This window comes from Oryx dammah, unplaced genomic scaffold, assembly GCF_014754425.2.
Source record: "Oryx dammah isolate SB20612 unplaced genomic scaffold, SCBI_Odam_1.1 HiC_scaffold_27, whole genome shotgun sequence".
Classification (NCBI taxonomy): domain Eukaryota; kingdom Metazoa; phylum Chordata; class Mammalia; order Artiodactyla; family Bovidae; genus Oryx; species Oryx dammah.
In genome coordinates, this window is record NW_024070211.1 from 83,663,749 (window position 1) to 83,684,260 (window position 20,512).

Here is a 20,512-nt window from a genome sequence, read left to right on the forward strand (position 1 = left end):
CTCTGGGGCATGCTACTATTTAGAAAATGCTGTTGGCTGCTCTATGTTAGTTCATTAATGATCTTTATCTTATTGTAACATCCAGGATAAATTAAGTGATAAGATGTGGTTTACCATGTGGTAAACTATTAGAGTAGGAAGAAGTTATTTACCTGTAAGAGGAAAAATTAGAAAGTATTGGAAATAAAGAAGATTCTAGTAATCTGTTTCAAGGCAGCTAGTAGTCTGAAGAAAAAAAGTGTAATTCAAACCACACCAGAACTTAACTTTTGGAAAAGATGTCTTGAATGAGGTAAAGTAGATAACAGAGAAGAGAATGTCAATGGAGTGCCAAGAGTTTGGAAAGAGAGTGTGATTTTTCATTTGACAAGACCACCAGGTGGGAAGGTAATTTAACAGGAAGCAGAAGTGCATTTGGGAAAAAGACAGAGGTTTTGCCTTCCAGAAAACCTCATGTTGCTATATATGAATTTGATCTCTCTTGTGTGTATTTTACTTGGACCTTTAAAAAAATGCTATTAGGAGCTAGGATAAGATGATTCTGACAGTGGTAATTCATTCACAGAGCCAGGGTGGTGCAGAGTTAGATAGGGAAAATGGATTCTAGAGTTTGACTGCCCAGGTTCAAATCCATCTTTTAAGACCTGCTGTGTAGCCTCAAGCATGTTAACCTCTCCGTCTGAGGATTAGGGTCCTTGTTGGTAATAGGGAAATCATTTGGGGACCTAACTTGTAGACTGGGACAAAGAGTGAAGGAGACAATGTAGGTAAAGTGTTTAGTTCAAGGACTGCACATAGTAAGCACTCAATGAATGTTCCATATTTTTATTTGTATTTATTAGTACACATTCAGTAATTTCCCAAGTTGTAAGCAAGATGCATGTATCAGGAGCAAAGTACATGGAAGAAATGAATCTGAATGGAGAGAAGAGAAATTGCAGATAAAAACTAAAAACTTTCTTGGTTCTTTAGTTGCTACAGTGCACGTGGGCAGAACTGTCCTGCAACCTCTCTTAATGTCTCAGAAGTTCAAGGGCACAGAAATGTTGATTGGTTAGTTCACTACATGGATCAGCTGTGTGAATAATTGTGAACAAACATCACAGTTGATATGGCTGTCTCTTTTCCAAAGGAACAAAACACAGAGCAATGTCCTGAACGAGCATTCTCAAGGACAAGTTCAAGGCCTGTTAGATATGCTTTGGGGATGCCCACTGAACTGACGTCTTTAAGATATAGATATTTGATGTGTGCTCATTCTTAGTCACTTTAGTTGTGTCTGACTCTGTGACCCTGTGGATGGTAGCCTGCCAGCCTTCTCTGTACATGGGATTTTCCCGGCTGGTATACTCGAGTGGGCTGCCATTCCCTCCTCCAGGGGATCTTCCTGACCCAGGGATCAAACCCATGTCTCCTGTGTCTCCTGCATTGCAGGCGAGTTCTTTACCACTGAGGCACTGGCGTAGCCCATAGATATTTGAAAGTTACAGGTGGTTGATTTTAAGGGAGTCCTTTTGGTCATAAATAATATGCTTATACTAAAATACGTTAATTCTACATCATGAACTAACAACCTAAGAGAATAAAATGTTCAGCTATTATGTCATGCCAAAGATAGAATTTGAGAGCAGGAGTTTTAGAATTGCACTAAATATTCTACTAATCTCCAGAAATTTCACTTGTAAGCATTTAATACATTCAGTTTAAATAGGAACTAACTTTGCCATTTATCTCTTTTTAAATTGCTTGATTAGTTTACCTGATTCAAATCAAGATGTCCTGGAATTAAGTTTCCACATGAACAAAATTCAGAAAAAAACATCCAAACTGATATTGAGTAAGTAAAAACTTTTACAGGGTAAGTTTTTTTTTTTTTTTTTCTCTAATATCAGGTCTCATGATTCACCTGACAAAATAACTGAAATTAATAAATGAAAGGTCTGTGGTATGAAGAAGATTACCATGTAGCTGAAAAACAAAATTGACTGGGTAACTTTGAAACTTGAACTTCACTCAAAAGTAGAAACATTTTTTTATTACTTTTCTAAATAAAGTGGGTTTAAGAGCACCTACCTTTCTCAACAGAGAAAGTACTCAACAGATGTCAGATTTAAATTTTAGTGGAATTTAAGTGAATTCTTTTTTTTTTAATAAGTGAATTCTTTACAGTGCTTAACAAGAGTTTCAGATTTCTCAATCCTTGTTTGTGACAATTAATTCTATTGAAATCAACATTTATGTATGGTTTTCTTCCTCTGTCCCAGTCCCAAATCCCAGGAAAAGCAAGCAAGCAATGAGCCATTGGTAAGGAGAATTAAGGATTATTATTTTTGGTGTCTGCTTAGGAAATAAACAGGCCAAGGTAAAAGAGCACAGAATCTTGAAAATAAGTAGCTCATAACTTCCTTCTTAATTTAAACTATTTTATATGTTAAATTGTAGACAGATATAACAAATACAGTTTATCAATGACACATTCATAATCAACACATAATCAAATGACCATTCAATTTCATTTCCCAACCTTAGAATCAATCAACCCAAAGATTGTTCTCACTTATAATTTTCTTTTTAACACATTCTCAAAGTATTACTAGTCCTTAATATAAACAAATAAAAGGCTTGTGGGGCCCAGTTAGGAAGGAAAGTGAGCTAAATTTCCACATTTATCATAGTGATAGAAAATTCATGAAGAACTTCACTTTGATAGAACCTAATACACTGACAGTTGAAAATGTCACGAGATGTTTGGTCAAGAGACCAAAAAAGTTAACACAGTGGAAACTTGACAATCTGGGAAGCCAACAGGAGGATAATTAATCACAAGTTTAGAGAAATCATTGGATGGTTAGCATCTTGTTGCTAGGCAATGTTTCTAGGCAGCTGATTTTCTCACATCTTAAAGGACCAGAACATTTTTTTAGTATAGTATATTTTTCAAATTGATCATGCATATTTGAGTTTGTCAACTTTGGTGTCTCTCAACTATCTATACACCTTGGAGTTTATGGACTAATTTGTAGGAAATAGTATACTAATTTAATAGTATACTAATACTAATTTGTATTGCCTGGATGTAAATATGTATAACAGCCCTCACTAAAATAAAAGTTTTGCACTCACCATGTAGTAAATGATAGAGTTTGCATATGTTCATATAATAAAACCAGAGAGGGAAAAATGCCTTCAACGATGTGCTTACTGTAGCTGAATAATGAAATACAAAATATATTTGAGGTTGATTAAGATATTAAAGTAAATTTAGGTATAAAAATATATTTAATCTATAATACATAAATAGGACTTGGTACTAAAGAAAATATCTATTGATATATATCATAAAAGACAAATGTAAGAAAACTGTGACATTTCGAACACTGAATTATGTCACACAAGTATAAAAACTATTGGGATTTGCTATTCAAATTAGGTTGCTTTTAAAGTATCACTAGTAGAAATTTCAAAATAATAGCAATTAGCATCAGACAATTGAAGAAAAAGAAAACTAGGTTGGTTGAAATAAGAGCACTGTTATTTATCAACCTTGTTCTTTTCACAAATACCCTCAATGTTTAATGTTGCAAAACTCACCCAACTTTCCCACAGCCTCAGGTGACTGTGGTCATTGTACTGCCTCTGCCACATGCCCAGTGAGGAATAAGGCAAGGTGACAGTACAAATGCTTCCCAAGGATGGTTTTCAATCACTAAAAAGGGTACTACGGATTTAGATGGTCAAAATGTGACAGGAAGTATTCACATTCCCTTGTCTTTGTTTTTCTTTTTTGCGTCTTCGTCACTTTTCCCCCCAAAGCATTTACGTTAATTTTTTTCCTCTATATTTTTAAAATGTTTGATACTAGACATCTTGGTTTAAAATGAGAACCTTCCTGTAATTTCCAGCCATCAGTATTTTGGTTGCAATCCTACCTTCTTTCTTTTCCCACCTAGGCCCAGTGCAGCATACCACATTTCTGCTGGAGATGGATTAAGAACAGGGACGCAGCAGAGCTATGTTTTGGTTAAGGGTGGGAGGGGGAAGGAGGGAGGGAACACAGGTATGGCTCCAGCACATAGCAGATCAGATCTTGGATTTAGGGAACTAATACTGCTTCTTCTTATGGCCCTTGGCTTTCTTTTGAAAAATCAAGCCATTCTCTCTCTACTTATAGGGAAAAATCAGGCTATCTTGTCAACCCTGTTTAATTCTTCCTAAAGAGGAATGCATGAATTGGAAAGAAATAATCTACATTTAGAAAGTTGTATTTTAGTCTTCCAAATATCAGTAATTTCCGTAGCTCATTTGGCCTATTATTCACTTATGCCTTTTCTTTCACAGTACTAACATTTTTAGTTTATTCAAAATATGGCCAATTTGTAAAAACCAAACTGAATACCAGCTCCCCCCGCCCAACCCCATCATGGCTTACTTGATGTTTCGATGATGAAACAAATACAGCATTGACTGAATTTTTTATTGTTCAATTTTTCCACATATAGGTTCATCACAGCTTAAGAATTTGAAGATATTTTCTGTAGCTGGCTTATGTCATGTCATTTCATTGCCCTGGCCATTTAAATACATCTTTGACAGGATTTGTGAATTTGGTGTACAGACTAACTTGAAAAATATAAGACAAGCAGGCTCATAAACACATGAATGATCCAATAAACAGGCAACAAAAGAGTCCTACTGAGCGAGGCAAAAGCATTATTTCTTCCTTGTTGAAGGTATCAGCATATGCTACATCTTATGTTGCACAAGTGTACTCATTAAATATTATGAAATGTACAGCAGGCCGGGAAGCTCTAACTAGCTAGTCAAAGTCACTCATACCTGTGTGTTCGTATTTATGTCGCAGAAGGGAACTGCTTTTCTGGAATGTCTTGTCACATAAGTCACATGCATACATGCCGCTCTCTGTCTTCTTGATCTTCTTTCGAGACAGACAGGAGTCGGAGTCTGTCATGTCATCCAGGCCTGACATGTAGTCTGGTGCTCCATCAAGCAATTCTCCCTGTGACATAATCACACAGTTCAACACAGCCGCTCCTCTTTGTGTTTATCACAAACAACTGTGCATTGGCTGACATTTGGAGAATCTCAGAAGTGCTCTCTCTGAATCCATCTAGTTCTTAGAAACTGTTACTTTCCATAAACAATATAGGACGGTTCACATCTCAACAAAAATATAAACCTTCTCTGCCCTAGGTGGTAGAGCTTGTTGTTTTTCAAGGACAGAAAATGGTCAACTCTGAAGGTGAGAGAAACATAAACTTCCCCATATTCCTTAATTTTTTTTCTATCAGGAAGTATCTGTGAGTGAGAATTAAACATCAGAATTTGTGTATTTTCCAGTGTGCTTAACTTTAGAAATGATCTGTAGCTGCAGAAACCCCATTTTAATTGAATTTTATATTTAGGTACAAAATGTTATTATTATGCAATCTATTTAAATGTATGTCTACCAACTAAAGGCCTCGAGCTATATTTTTATATTTAATTTTCTAATTTGAAATAGGGAATATTAATAACACTTTTTATCAATGTTCTATCTATGTTAAAACAGCCTTCAGCATTGAGCAATAATGAATGTGGATCAGTAAATTATTAAATTTCTTGATATTTATTTTGTCTTGATCCAAAGGAGTGCAAACTTGCATGATAACATACATTTCCATTTGCTAGCCCACAGTTCACTTTTCTTAGACTACGTCTGCACTAATTAATATTAGAGAAGATTAAATAGGCTTAAATACATTTACAAAGAGGGCAGATGTACTGTAAATTGGAATACTGGAACAGATGTTACAGAGGTGCACACTGCTACTTATGCTCCTATTTCATAAACATGGATTTTACTCCATGATGTTAAAACATACCTGCTTTTATATTTGAAAAACCATAAATTATTCACTAGCTTGAAAACTACAAAGGAAGTCATGTGGAATGTACAAAATATTTTTTAAAATACTCTTCCAAATAAACTATTCTCTATGAAACCAAGGGCACATCAAATTTACATAAGTATTATTGCAAATTGTGAGCATCTCTAAAAGTATGTGACTGTCATAAATGTTAACGTTTAGCTTCTATATAAGTCCTACAAAATACTCATGAAGTGAAAGTCAGTCAGTCATATCTGACTTTTTGCGACCCCATGATCTGTACAGTATATGGAATTCTCCAGGCCAGAATACTTGGGTGGGTAGCCTTTCCCTTCTCCAGGGGATCTTCCCAACCCAGGGATTGAACTGAGGTCTCCTGTACTGCAGGCAGATTCTTTACCATCTGAGCTATCAGGGAAACCCCCCAAATACTCATATCAGCATATAATTCTGAAAGCAGATGGATCGATCTAAATAAACCTTAATGATAAATATTAAGTTCTTTCTCTTTTCTTAAGGCACAATTGCTTGATAGCAAAGGGTCCCATTGTTTCTCCATTTATTTGTCTAGCCCACTCAGTTTTAGCTTCAAGTTCAAACCCACTCTTCTATTTCTGCTGAGAACACAGCTTTAGATTTTTTCCAATAAGATTTTTTCCTACATACACATAAGTGATATAATTTTCACCTTCTCTCTTCTGATTAAAAAAATGTCTCATTACCTGAAATCCTGGTTTCCGCTGGTACTTTCTCCTTTGCTGCATGTCAGCAAAAGTAGCTGCTCCAGTTGGGTAAGTATAGGCCATGTGTGGTAGGAAGCTCATCTGATCCAGTCCTGGGTATGGTCGCAGTCCAGGGATACTAGTCTGGACTGGTGGCATGAAAGTGGCAGGGGGGAACGCACTTTGTGGAGGAAGAGCTGTGTAGAGAGGTTTGGCACTAAAGGGGTTCATGCCGAACACTGGGTTAGCACTTTTGCTGTCCAGATTATTTGAATTTGAAAACTCCTTCTTGATAAAAGTCAAGTTCAGAGGCTCATCTGAGTTTTCAGATGATGAAGAAACACTGCTGTGGTCTAAATTTATGCTGCCAACTTTCGTTTTGTTCTTTGTGGCTATAATACTTTTGGGTTCTTTCATTTGTTTTGGTAATGACAGGTCCAAAGGCTCAGCCTGGAGCTCCTCAGATGAGAAGCTGTTTGGAGTGTAAGAACTACTGTGGGAGTTTTTAGAAGATGTGGAGGAAAGATTTAAGGGAGAAGGAGTATTACTCCTGGAGTGGTCCAATTTTTCAACTGGTTTAATATTGGTAAAATGGGAAGGTTTTGTTAGCCTGAGAGGAGGGTCACAATTCGTAACACTGTTGTGGAGTTCTGCTATAGATGGTGATGTTATGGAGTCCATGGGTTTTACGGGGGACCTGGGTAATAAAGAGTCTTTTGTGGGAGGGTTACTGTTGGGAGCTAACGGCTTGGAGTTCCTTTCCAGTGATGGTGACCTGGAATTTGAGTACTGGTAGACTTTTCGTTGCTCAAACCATTCCTTCACAAATTCCTGAGGAAGGCCCACAGCAATGGAAATTTTCAGCAGTTCATCAGAGTTGGGCTCCATGTTCATAGCATAATATGCTTTAAGTACAGACATGTGGTCCTTGTATGGGTTGATGGGGCTTGTCATTCCTTTCTCAGAAAGTACAGATGACAAGAGGAGGGCTTTATTATCAACAAAAACTCCAGCTTTGTTGGGGACTATGTTTTCATGGGGTTGCAGGACTGCCTTGATCTCTTCATTCATCTTACAAAGGTAACGTTCATGCTGATGCAAAGGAATGGGGCCAGGAAAACTTTCTTTACAAAACTGGCAGGAGAATGGAGTGGATATGTTGTGGTTCTCAATCATTTTGTCATCGGTGACCAAATCTATTAAAGTACGTAGCTTCTCTTTCTTTATATTACTGATCTGTCTCCTTGAGTCAGTAGTCAAGCTCTGGAGGCAAGCTTTGGCTTCATTGACTTTTTCTAACGTGTAGTCAATAATACTTTTAGTGGCACCATTATGACTCACTACTGGAAGACCTACAGGTGGAATATTAGGAGAAGTAACTCCTTGTTCCTCAGGTTGAGAGCATGGATCCTTCATGTGATAACCTTTCAACTTGGAAATTTCTTCAGCCTTGCAGTCCATTTTTTGTCTGGAAACTGTGTTGTCCACAATCTGTAGAACCTTTTGTACCTCGCTTAAATTGCTATTCATTGTGGGGAATCCAAGTAAAGGGGCTTCCATCCCTACACCTAAGTGCTGCATTGGACTCTGAGCAGACGGATGAACTCCTAAAGGGCTGGTGGTTCCAAGTGCACCATTCATAAAAGGACTAGTGCCACTAAACCCATGTGTGGCCATAAGAACTTTATAGTCATTGAAGTCTAGTGGTTCTGTTTTAATTTTAAGTAAGCCTGTCTGTTCAGACATACTAAGTGGTTTTCCATTCTCCAATTTGTTTCTTAACTGGGTAATGGCCGAATTAGTAGGAGAAGAAGAAACAGAATTAGGAGAAGAACCTGTCTTGATATTGTTTCTCATTCGGCCATTTACAGAGATTAAGCCAATGCATTTCTTGCTGCTGATGTGTGAACTGTAGGAACCAGAATGGGAGAAACGTTTCTTGCAGTTGGGGCACTCGTACGGTTTTTCACCTAAAATGACAATTAAAATTAATGTTACTTTTTTTTTTTTTTCTTTTTGATGGGGCAACAATTGCAATCATCTACCCAGGCAAGAATCTGTGCGATCAAAGGAAAGGAACACAATGGGGCACCTCTACAGTCTAGGTGCTTAGATTAGAATTATGTGGCTATAACTGTTTCTGGGCTTTATCTACCCTGGGAGGACATAATTCAAGATGTTAGCAGTGGAAGGTGAGGGCTATCTGTGCCTTTTTCAGCCAAGATCCAAAATCTTGTCTTGCCATCGGCAGCCTCCTATTTAAACAGAGTGTTAGATTAATGTGTGGTCAATAGCACAATAAAGATGTCACAGTATTTAAAGGGAAGTGTAACCATGGCTTTAATCAACTCTGTGAAGATTCCATTGATTCTACCAATCCAACTAGTCCTTTGAATAGCATCCAATTTGGTAATAAAATGCTTGGCAGAGCTATCAAAATAGTTATAAAGAAGAAATCTCAGTGGTAAGATGTTGTTCTAAAAATACAGCTTTCAGGAATCAAGGAACACTTATCATACAAAAGCTCTTATCCAAAATTCTTCCACATTCTTCTTTCAAGTTTGGGTATCAAAAAATGAATATCCTTCAGAGTTTGCCAGCTGAGTTTCTTCAGGTCAAAAACATTTTAAAGGACAAAAAGGAGCCTCTAGATTTCACAAGAAGGCAAAACACGTGCAGTTTTCAAGAAGTATAAGCACTCCTCCTCTTATTAGTCGTGCTATTGGTGGTACTGTAAGGCTCACAAAGACAAAGCGGGCACACAAAGCTTATGACATAAATGTGTAGTTCTAAAAAACTACAAACAGGATTGTGTACATTTCATACAATCTTTAGAAACATTCCTAACGAAACAAAATGCAAAAACAAGCACCAGCTCCTCTACTACTCACCACTGTGGATTCGCAGGTGTTCCTTCAGATGGTGTTTATATTTGAAGGCCTTGCCACACTCTGTGCATTTGAACTTGCGATTACCTGCTCCTTGGGTCAGCATTTGGTGCTATAAAAGGAGAAAGACTGACATCAGTTTTGTGCAGGAGGAACAAAGGAAATTTGTTACAAATATTTTTAAAAGGCCTCTATTTTCAGACAGGCCAAAAGGTTTGAGTGCATGTTTATTTATTTGCCCAGTCTTTCAGAGTTGCAATAAAAGTGATAATGTTGGCAATAAAATTGGAACAAATAAAAAAAAAGTGCTTTCACATGCGCATCCAACACTTGCTTTAGAATTATCTCTGTAGTCTCTTTTCCAAAATGTTTCTTTAAGCCGTTGGAGATGAGAAAGCATAATTGCAAAGATGTTTGTGGCTCTCTGTGTTTACTGCAGATTCTAAAATTTGAAGATTCCCTGTTGGAACGCAATGATTTTGTCAAGGAAAAAAATAAATATTATACTCAAAATCCTAGTCTCCCCAAAGAACTCCCCACACAACTAACTCATTTTCTCTTTTCTGTATTGAGGTAAAAGCATATCTTATACTGAAGCAATACTGATTTTAAAGAAGAAAGAAAAAAATCTCACATAAATTAAAAAATCCCTGATTATAAATATTTTATTACATGATAAGCATGTTTAAATACCTCATTCACAGTGCTAGTAGCAAATATAAACCCTGTTTTTCCTGAGATGTTGCATGTAAGATTTGATTCATTATCAAAAGTAAGAGACAACATCTTGGGCTAGAACTGCTTGAGCAGTTTTATCACAGGCCAGTAGGAAAGACTTCAACGACCTGTCATTTTCCTTTTTAGTAGTATGCTAGGGAGTAGGGATGAAAAAGAAAAAAAGTTTGCTGAAAAGACAAGTTAAAAGCAGCAAAGATATAATCAAACACAGCTGACCTTTTTGAACAAGGGGAAAAAAGCACTGTGACTTAGAATTCCGAAAAAAAAAGAAAGAAAGAAAAAATACAGTCATCCACTCTGGATGTTCAAGGTAGGAGGCCAGCCTTTTTCAAGCAGCAATGACACAAAAGCCTTTTGCAAAAAAGACAGTACAGAAACGGTATGACAACTGCTAGGGTGTGCTGAATCTTCCCACATTCCTAGTGAGACAGATGGTGTTACATGGGACACAGGGAGGTTTGTTCAAACAGCAGCAACCTTCAAAGATCAAGCGGAGCCCAGCCCGCCGAGCGCCATTGAGGGACCAGCGCTCATATGTTGCTGAGTTGCATAAACAAACAGCAACAGCTGCTTTGTCTCCCCCCACAGCCCTCAGAGGACTACTATAAACTTTAGTTGTGCCACTGTTAATATGATACAATCATTTTAATTTACTAATTGTAAATGCCATGAGCAAATGAGGGGACTTTTCAACACCAAAGCTACCATTCATAATGCGCCAGCACAATCACACTTGTGCATGTGAAATTTAAAGCAGTTATGCTAGATAAATATCTAGGCACCTTTTTTTTTTTTCCTGGAGTTTTTGTGCATATAAGCACGGGGAGAGAAACTGTTACATAAGTGTAACTATGTAAGCACGGTTTTTACAGCTGAACTTGGAAAAACATGCAGGTGACAAGTTCAATGAGATATAAATGAAATGATTTACATGAGCTATTTTCTTAAAATAATGAAATTCCATAATCCAGTATCATTGCCATTGCTTGTGTTTCCTTCTTCTCATTCTCCTTATTCAAAGAAAATAAAGCCCGTAATAATTTTAGAGAATATCTTGTTCAATAATTTTAAAAACAGATACGGTGTCAAGGTTTATATAGGGTGATTCCAGAACTGTAGGACCAGATATTGAGACTTAAGGCACATCAATTTTGTTACCATCCGAACGCCTCATAATATCAATCTGCAGTGAACTCTCCCAAGAAGACATAAAAAGCAGTTTTGCTAAAACATTTAAGGGACACTGTGAATCAAACCTACTCAATCATTTTAAGGATTTAAGAAGCTATACTGTTGAAGATAGAGTCTTTATTTTGAACACAAGTAATCCAAAAGGCAGAGTAATTTTAATATTTAGCAACAAATATGAATATCAAGAAAGGATCATTTTTATTACATATACACATTTGAGTATTAATACAGCTTATTTTATATACGCATGCATATGTATTATGTGCTTTTTGATTTTCCTTAAAACACTTAATTAGATTTCATAAACTAGTAGCAGCTTGTAAAAATAGCCTAAGTAATTGAAGATGTTATGTGACCAATGGAAAGAATACACACTTCTTTTACTATGACTTAGATTTTACATTAAAAAAAAAAACTAAGTAAAACTAGGTGAAAAATGGAATTAAAATTGCTGAGATGTTTAATAATGTATAATTAAAATGCTACAATTTCATTCACTTTTTGTGGAACATAAAAATGAAACTAAAGTCAAGTTAAAGTGCAAATAAAATTTCTAAATTAGAAATTAACACACTCATTCGATCGTGAACATAAGACTATTAAATCATATTAGAAGAGACCATCAAAAAATCATTTAGACCTCAATTAAAGCTATTACCATTAAAAGATCTGCATCTTCAAAATGCCATGAAAAATTAATAATGATTGCCAATCAAAGCAATATCGTTTCTCTAAGGGGTTATTATAGAAAGAAATCACTTAAAACCAACCCCCCACCTGATCTGTCCCTGGCTTGTGCGTCACCATATGCCGCTCGAGCTGGGTGCGGTAGGCAAACGTGTAGCTACACAGAGGGCAGGAAAAGTTCTCTTCATTCTTCTCGTGGCGGTACTTGATGTGCTCCTTCAGTGATGTCAAGCGCTTGTAGCCCCGGTCGCAGTAGGGGCAGGTCAGCAGTTGGGCAAAAGCATCTGGAGTTCCAGGTGGCAGGTCTGTAGCCGAGAGACGAGAGGGAGAGAAGCAGGCCAAAAGGTCAGTAAATCAATGGCAGCTAATGGGCTGACTGCCCGGGATGGTATGACAGGAATCACTGCAATCTGCTCCACGAGGGTGCCATCGGCGCACGCGGCCTCCGTGCACGCCAGTCCCCTTGCACACCCAGGACAGACTTGTCGGCATCAGCTCACACTGCGCTGGAAAATTAATTAATTACTGGAGCATTTGGGGGGGAAATTTAAACAGCTGATAAATGAGGAAATTCTCTTTAGGTGACTGACAGTTCGTAGGAAACCTTTAGTCACAGATGACTCAGGGATTCACGGGGTGAAGGAGCTTTTCGGGTACCCGTAAAGAAGAACAAAAGGTGAGGGTCAGAATCTCCAAACTTTTTTTTCCCCTCAAAAGTGAAATATTTCGGAAAGATAGGAATCCATGTAGATATTTTTATCTCTTAGAAATAGGCTCTAATTGTTCTTGTTCTTTATTGGATGTACAGATGACACAAATTTGCTGACAAAAAAATTTCACAATACCCTAAAATTACAGTTCTAATCTTTGCTCATGAAATTCCATGCCTCTGCAGCTGTTCTTCAAATTTTAAGGTAAACACCCAGGCATGTAGTGCATTTGTAATTGTAACAGCTGCAGAGGTCAGCGTCGTGGCTAAAAATGAAATACAGCCTCACCATTTTCTTCCTGCCCATTGGCCTCTGGCGTGCCAAGGCGAGACAGCTCCTCGGGGGCTTCTGGGTAAATGATGGCTGTGTCACTGCGCTGAAGGTACTCTTCGATGCTGACTGCATGACCATCGCGTTCCTCCAGTTTTCTTTTGGCAAAGTATTCCTCAAAGTCTGATGTGCAATTTGCATTCTTAACTGAAATGGTAAAGAGGAGAAGAAATGTCTTTTCAGGGCCTTCTTCCCAGGAGCCTCCATCTGCCTACATCACCGTAAGACACATGGACTTGCAAAAAGACTACAAATACCTAGTTTATTTGCAGGAAGTGTTGCTGATGACCACTTATGGATCGAATGGTTATTCTCATAATATATGTAAAAAAAAGGAGGACACTTTGCTCTAAGTTAAATAGGCATATTTTATTTTCCTCTTCCTGGAAGACTAGTCTGTGTGCTTTGCAAAGAATGAAAGAAATTTTAAAATGTTTTTCAGGGAAAATGAAAAAAAGAACTATATTCTAAGATCCATAAATATGGGAGATAATATGAGCTCAAAGCTACTTTAATAATCTCTATAAAGCTTTATTTTTTAAAGAAAGGTGTATTTAATTTTTTATAATCCACTAAACTTAACGTTCCTAACCATGTATACATTCTGTTGCTAAATGTAAGCTTTTAACCCTCCACTCTCTGAACATCACAGACCACCAGGACTACACAGTTCAAGAGAGTTGCAGAAGGATGGATATTCTTGGAGAGATAATGAGACTTTGTTAAAAAAACATTCAAGGAATGTTGGAGTTTATCTTTTCTTAAAATTTTAATGTTTAACTCAATATTTTAAAGCTGCTGAAAATAAAATTAAGCTCACATTGATAGAAATAAAAAGTAATAGATCGAGTTAAGAAACTGGCTATCTTGCAATGTGATTTTGATATGACTTTTAACTTTTATGACTCTGTTCCCATGACATGAATAACAAGTGTAAAGCAATGTTAGCAATTTGTGTGCCAAGACTGTATACTGGAAACTACTAGCTATGTTTTTGGAGAAGGCAATGGCACCCCACTCCAGTATTCTTGCCTGGCAAGTCCCATGGATGGAGGAGCCTGGTAGGCTGCAGTCCATGGGGTCGCTAGGAGTTGGACACGACTGAGCAACTTCACTTCCACTTTTCACTTTCATGCATTGGAGAAGGAAATGGCAACCCACTCCAGTGTTCTTGCCTGGAGAATCCCAGGGACGTGGGAGCCTGGTGGGCTGCCATCTCTGGGGTTGTACGGAATCAGACATGACTGAAGCGACTTAGCAGCAGCTATGTTTTTAAAATAAGTTGTGGCTTAAATATCCTAAGTAAAAACTTTTATGCATAAGTCAGTGTTGGGAAAGTGGGTGCCACATTGTGGCTACCAGAAGTAAGTGAAGAATAATCCTTTGCTAGTACAATCCATGGTGGGGCCATACTTTCATAGTTTTTGAGGACAGTAAACCTTGATCTCACTACATTCTTCATCTCACCTTCTCCATCATAAAAGATACTATAGTATTGATATTTGTCATCCTAATTCTCCCCAGCAATTTGTGGCAGGGTGATATTCAAGCAAGCCAGTCAATTTTTATTTTTGGCTTTTGCTGTTATGAACGTTTATGAGAAGACTAGAAAGTGGAACCTTCCATTAATCAATAAATATTTACTGAATGCCTGGTATGTGATAGGCATCATGTTTTGTTTTGATTAGCAAAAAACAGATCCAGCCTCATTCTTCAGGAAGCCATGAAAATGATCAATACAACTGATATTGTCTCAAAAATAGATATAATATTACAAACTCAAATAAGTGTTATGAAAGAAAGTTACACGGTGGTATTACAGGAGTAACAGGGGGACTTCACAGGGACCTGATGGAGTCTGAAAGATCAGGAAAGCCTTAACTGATCATGAAGCACGAAGTTAACTAATTCTAGAAGCTAACGTAGAACAGTGGTGGTTGGAAAGAACATGGAGCATTTCAGAATCAGGACATTGCTGGAGTATGGAGAGAACGAGGGAGCTGGACGTAAGGGTAAAGAGGAAGATAGGGACCAAACCCTGCAGTGTGTGCTAGTCTTGTTAAGGATCTGGATTTTCTTCTGAGAGAAGCAGGAAGCCACTGAAAGATATCAAGCAGGAAAGATGTTGGGGTGAAATTATCAGTTATCTGCATTTTCAAATGACAACCTTGGTTACAGTATGATACGGACTACAGGAAGAGGAAAGTAAACCCTGGGAAACCAGCTAGGAGTCTCTTACCATGGATTGGGCAAAAGATAAAGGTTAAAAAAATGGTGAGGGAGATTATAAGAAGTGGTTGGATTAGATTTGGGGAAAGCTTGGATGTGCCAACGAGGGAACGGTGAAGATCCCCACTCCTCTTAGGTTTAGGCTTTTCAAATTTGATAGATGGTTAAGTGACATCAGCAATGCAGGAAGCACAGGCATTTTAAAAAGATTTGAAACTATGAATGAATACATTGGATCAAATAAAAGGAAACTGGGAGCATTACACTTTGTAGCCTATTAAATTAAGTGCTAACAATCTGAATACTGCGATCTCAAATGTTTCTCTTTTGCTACTCTAATATCTGTTAATTTTAACAAGAGCAATGGTCTAATTCCAGGACCTGTATTTCCTTCAAATAGAGGTTTGGAAAGTGTAATAGTAGATTAAGATTTAGTATCTTGAAATTTTGCTTAAATCTTCTCTTAGTATCTTCAGTCTTAACATCTTTTCTAAGTAGAATGGACATTGATTAAGATCACTTTCCCTCTGATCTATTCATGCTGCCATGGATGTTTTCCAAAGGACACTTGGTGGTGACTGTGATGGTATCATTTAACTTGCACCATTAAGTCATTAGGGAGGTATGAAGGAAATGCCAGCTTGCACAAACTATTTATTCATTGTTTTGGATCATCAAAATAACTTCAGATCTATCAAAAGTCACCTTTTGTTTTTTAAGTGCAAGAAAAGATAAAGGGGACAAAATGTGTGGATCCAAAATGAACCTTTTTTGAACAACTTAACTGATTTGATCAGGGATTGACTTCTTTATTAGCACAATGGCAGTAGAAAGTAAGGTGGTAGTGATTTTCTAAACTCAGATCTAGTTAAACATTGTTAAATGTTTAAGACACGATTTATTTTCATTTTTCAAGAACATTGTCCCACTTGAAGATCCTTAGTGTAACTTAGCAAACATGGATAGATATACATTTAATATCACCCTAATTTTATCCTGATATTTCAGCAAGTATTTGAATTATCTGGCTATCTTTGCATGAATTTTTATTTGCATATGAATGTTTCCATCAGAAATGTAATCAAATGCAAATTCAATTGGATTTGCATTAATAGCCTTTCGGCTTAAAAGGGAGGAAAATTCTGATTTTTCTGGATAGGCAAACTAAACTGCATCTAGGTACACTACTGGTATTTGGAGAGGCAATTCATTTGGTAAATCAAATCTGGCCATACTAGATTTCTATGTCAAGTGTGATGGGGACAAAAGATATCAAATCATGTGCTCCTGTTAAGGATCATCTTTGATCATCTTTGTAGCCTGAGCATCAAATATATTGCCTAGAAATTAGTAGGCACTCAAGAATCATTTATGGAATGAATCTGGAATAAATTATGTCCTTAACACTAATCTTGGTGCAGAAGTCTTCTAAAAAAAGTTAGGTGTAGGAACTTAGACCTACTACTCAAGTAATTGTAGAACAATTATGCAATAAACCGTGTAGTCGTGATCATAAGTACTTGCAAGAATTTGATAGGGCTCAAGGGAGTATTCAAAAAGGGTTTTGTGAAGAAAGCCAATCATTTAAATCTATCTGCTCTATCAGGATTTTTCTTCATGTGGTATAGATATGCTATTCGTTATATATCTCAATATTTAGAGTCACTTAAGTGGGTTAGAGTCTAGCCTTCTATGAACTAGGTATAACCATCATGGATGTAATGTGATTTTCCCTCATCTTGCTATGGATACTAGTAACATATGGTTACTAGCATATGGTTTCTCCACTCAGTACCACAACATTCTCCTTTGCTTGGGATGGTTCTCCACTGTCCCTACTGCTAAGATTTATGGTACTCAAGGCAGCTGCCATGTTGTTGCATGATCCTCTCCCCTAGATCCACTGGATTAATCTGCACCTGAAGTGAAGTGATCTTAGCTCTCCATCCTCTAGGTCAAACCATTGATTGGTCCAGTGGTAGTCAAGAATCCCACTGAGTTTCAGTCAATCCCTTTCCCATGATTTTAGGACTTGTTTCCAAAGAGAGCACCAAGGCAGATTTATATTTTCCAAGCGATTACAACTATATAGTGTAGAATGAAAGAATTGATAAATCCCATGTAAGATAAGAAAATTTATGATGAGAGAAAATGAAGCAGATACCTAAAGAAAAGCAGAGACAAGATGACAAGCTGTGACAGCAGTTTTCTAGCCACACTTATTCCTGAGGTCAGTTGGCACCTGTATCCTCCCAGTGAGCAAAAAAATTCCCTCTTCTACTTTAGGCTATGCTATGTGTTTCAGTTCCCTAGACTCCAAAACACCCTGATTGTTACCATTCTAGAATAAATGATGGAATTAAATTTTGGATACTCTCAAAACTGTTGGGAAAGAAAATGTTTTGATTCTATTTGGAAGTCTGCATTTTTGCTTTTTACAAAGATTTTGTAATACTGTATAGCAGAATCAAGAGATGAGGTAGAAAATTTGCTAGAAAGTTATAAAATTCCTCACTGCATTTTTCTAGTCTAAAATCAACCTCATTTTCCTTTCTGTTTTTCTATAATCCTCTTCACTCCTCGATCTCCTTGGAAGAACTGCCAAAACACACTGACAAAGGATATTTGCATGGTATTTATGATCAAGCCATAGCAAAAATTCACAAGAAACCTCAAGTAATTTCTTCCTATACCTCTCCAGAGATTTTGCATTTAGTCCTAAAATTTACCCTGATGTCTTGCAAATATCTCACCCTTCCCTAAGGTCTGGTAAACTTTCCTCTGTCCAAAAAAAGAACTTCATTAATTAAAAATGTTTCCTCATAGCCAAATGTGTTTTAATATTGTTAGGGTAACTTTCTAAGTCCCTTTAAGTCAGAAAAGCTCAAATTTCTTGTAAATATGTTGATCACTCTTACTAATGTAGTTAATTAATAATACTTTCATAAAAACCCTATGTCTATCTTAGATATTAATATTTTTGATAGATAATGATAAATACCAACATGGACTGACTTTTCAAATTACTGTCTAAAAACAAGCAATTAACCTCCTGAAATTAAATCTCTAAATAAAAAGATATTTATTGGTCTCTTTAATAAATCATTCAACTCCTGTTCCCCTCATAAATATTTCTTAAAGATTCTTAATACTCTTTTTAAAGTATTTCTTTTCCTAAAATTATTTTTATTAGTCTTATTTTATTTTTTATAGCCATACCCCACGGCATGTGGAATCTTAGTTCCCTGACCAGGGACTGAACCTGTGCCCCCTGCATTGGAAGCATAGTCTTAACCACTGGAGCACCAGAGAACTCCTAAGATTCTTAATATGCTTATAAGTGGTTAACTTATAATGAGACCTTGATACTTGTTCCATCTCCTTTTTCTGTTTCCTTCTGTTTAATTTTATTCTCTCACCATGTACTTTCTTTCTTTGTTACAAGCATGTGATCATGTAGGAAGACAGGTGCTCTATTAACGCTGGTCTATAACCCAGCATGATTTCACATTCATTAAGAAATTGAAGAAATATATTTGAATATTATGCTAAGCCATTTTAATAACTATCAAAATGAATGAATAATTCTTTTGGAAAAGAAAATACTTTGGGGGGTCTAGAAGAGCTGAAGCAAGTACCTATTAAAAAACTGAGTAGAATCATTCATCCGTCCCTTTGTTTAGTAACTGTTTATTGAGTGCCTACTAGTACCAGAGCGTGTGTATAGGGATAGAACACAGTGATGGTGACTGAGAACTGCTTTTCTACTCTGTGGTTCTCCTTTTTAGAGACAAGTACATAAAGTGAGTGTGATTCTGCAATACACAGATATAAATACATAAATGTGTATCAGAGGAAAACAAATACAAACATACACACTTCTTTAGTATAAAACAGAAATTACATATTTATAATATCTGCTTTTACTCACTTCAAATGTCAAGGCAAAGGGACCTGAATCTAGATAACTATATCTGTCATCTTTCTGAAAAATAAGCTCTCTTTAAACAACATTTTAAATGGTAGGAAAACACAGAAAATTATTTTGATTTAGTCATTTGTATTGAATTTTTTAGTTTAAAGAAAACCCATATTCACATTTGTTGAATATAAATTCTCATGGCTACTTTGTTTAAAGTTGACTAATTAATGTAGGATACATATTTTATCATTAAAAATGGATGCATGACTTTCTGCAGAAGGCTTCCAGAATGCACACTGGCACCAAATATCTACAAGCAACCCTGAGGAAGATAATGTTATTCTCATTATATAGCCACATGGGCTGCCCAACAGAGCCTCCAGCTGCTACAGAGGTGTGTGTATAGCCAGAAAAGTCTTGTCAAAAGTGACAAAGCTTTCTTCTCTTCTTGCGAATTAGTACAGTGTCTGGACCGGTCTCTCCATGCCTGCTCTGACATGGCTTTCTCCTGCCAACACACGTTCAGATGCCAATGAGTGTTCCCCATGTATAAAAGCTTCAGGAGAGAAAGTTCCAAGGGGATGGGACTCTGTAGTATTCTGCAGAATCAAATACCTCCCCCAGCAGCAGGAAGCAGCCCAATTGGGGACAGTGTCTAATTTTAAAGTGAGGTGTTTTTTGTTTTTTTTCTTACTTAGGGGATCATGAATATCCAGATTTAGAGACTACAAATCCTTCAGTAGTTTTGGTGGCTATGTATTCATATGAAGACCACTCCTTTAAAGCAAAAATCCCCAAGTTAGATAATATGTGTTTACCTTTCATATACCTGTGAAATCTAAAATTTTGGAATTGCTTTATTACCAAAAAGACTCAAACTATTTTATTACATTTTAGACAGGTTTATGAAGGATGGTATTTTTGCCCAGTAAGTCAGTGCTCTTCCATATGCTTTCGGTAGAGACACTTAAGAATGTTCCAGGACAGTGGTTTCAAAATGTGGTCCCCAGGTCGGCAGCATCAGTATCACTTGGGAACTTGTTCAAAATGTAAATTCTGGGGGTCCACCCCCAGACAGACGGGAATCAGCCATCTGTGTTTTAATAAGCCCTTCTGGGGATTCTGATACATGTCTAGTTTAAGAATTGTTACTCTAGGAATTCAGTTCTCTGCCTCCCCTGGCAAAGTAAGGCATTCAGTAACATGG

General features: G+C 36.9%; 1 protein-coding gene across 3 annotated transcripts in view; it reads right to left on the reverse strand.

Moving 5' to 3' along the window:
- The window catches only part of ZEB2 (zinc finger E-box binding homeobox 2), a 136,118-nt gene that overhangs the window by 6,703 nt on the left and 108,903 nt on the right, over positions 1 to 20,512 (reverse strand). For all 3 annotated transcript variants that reach the window (XM_040228229.1, XM_040228228.1, XM_040228230.1), the window contains exons 5-9: positions 13,113 to 13,301; positions 12,205 to 12,419; positions 9,502 to 9,610; positions 6,611 to 8,580; positions 4,837 to 5,017 (exon numbers count right to left, since the gene is read on the reverse strand). In XM_040228229.1, the coding sequence (XP_040084163.1) occupies positions 4,837 to 5,017; positions 6,611 to 8,580; positions 9,502 to 9,610; positions 12,205 to 12,419; positions 13,113 to 13,301 (2,664 nt within the window). The remainder of the gene's footprint in view (positions 1 to 4,836; positions 5,018 to 6,610; positions 8,581 to 9,501; positions 9,611 to 12,204; positions 12,420 to 13,112; positions 13,302 to 20,512) is intronic.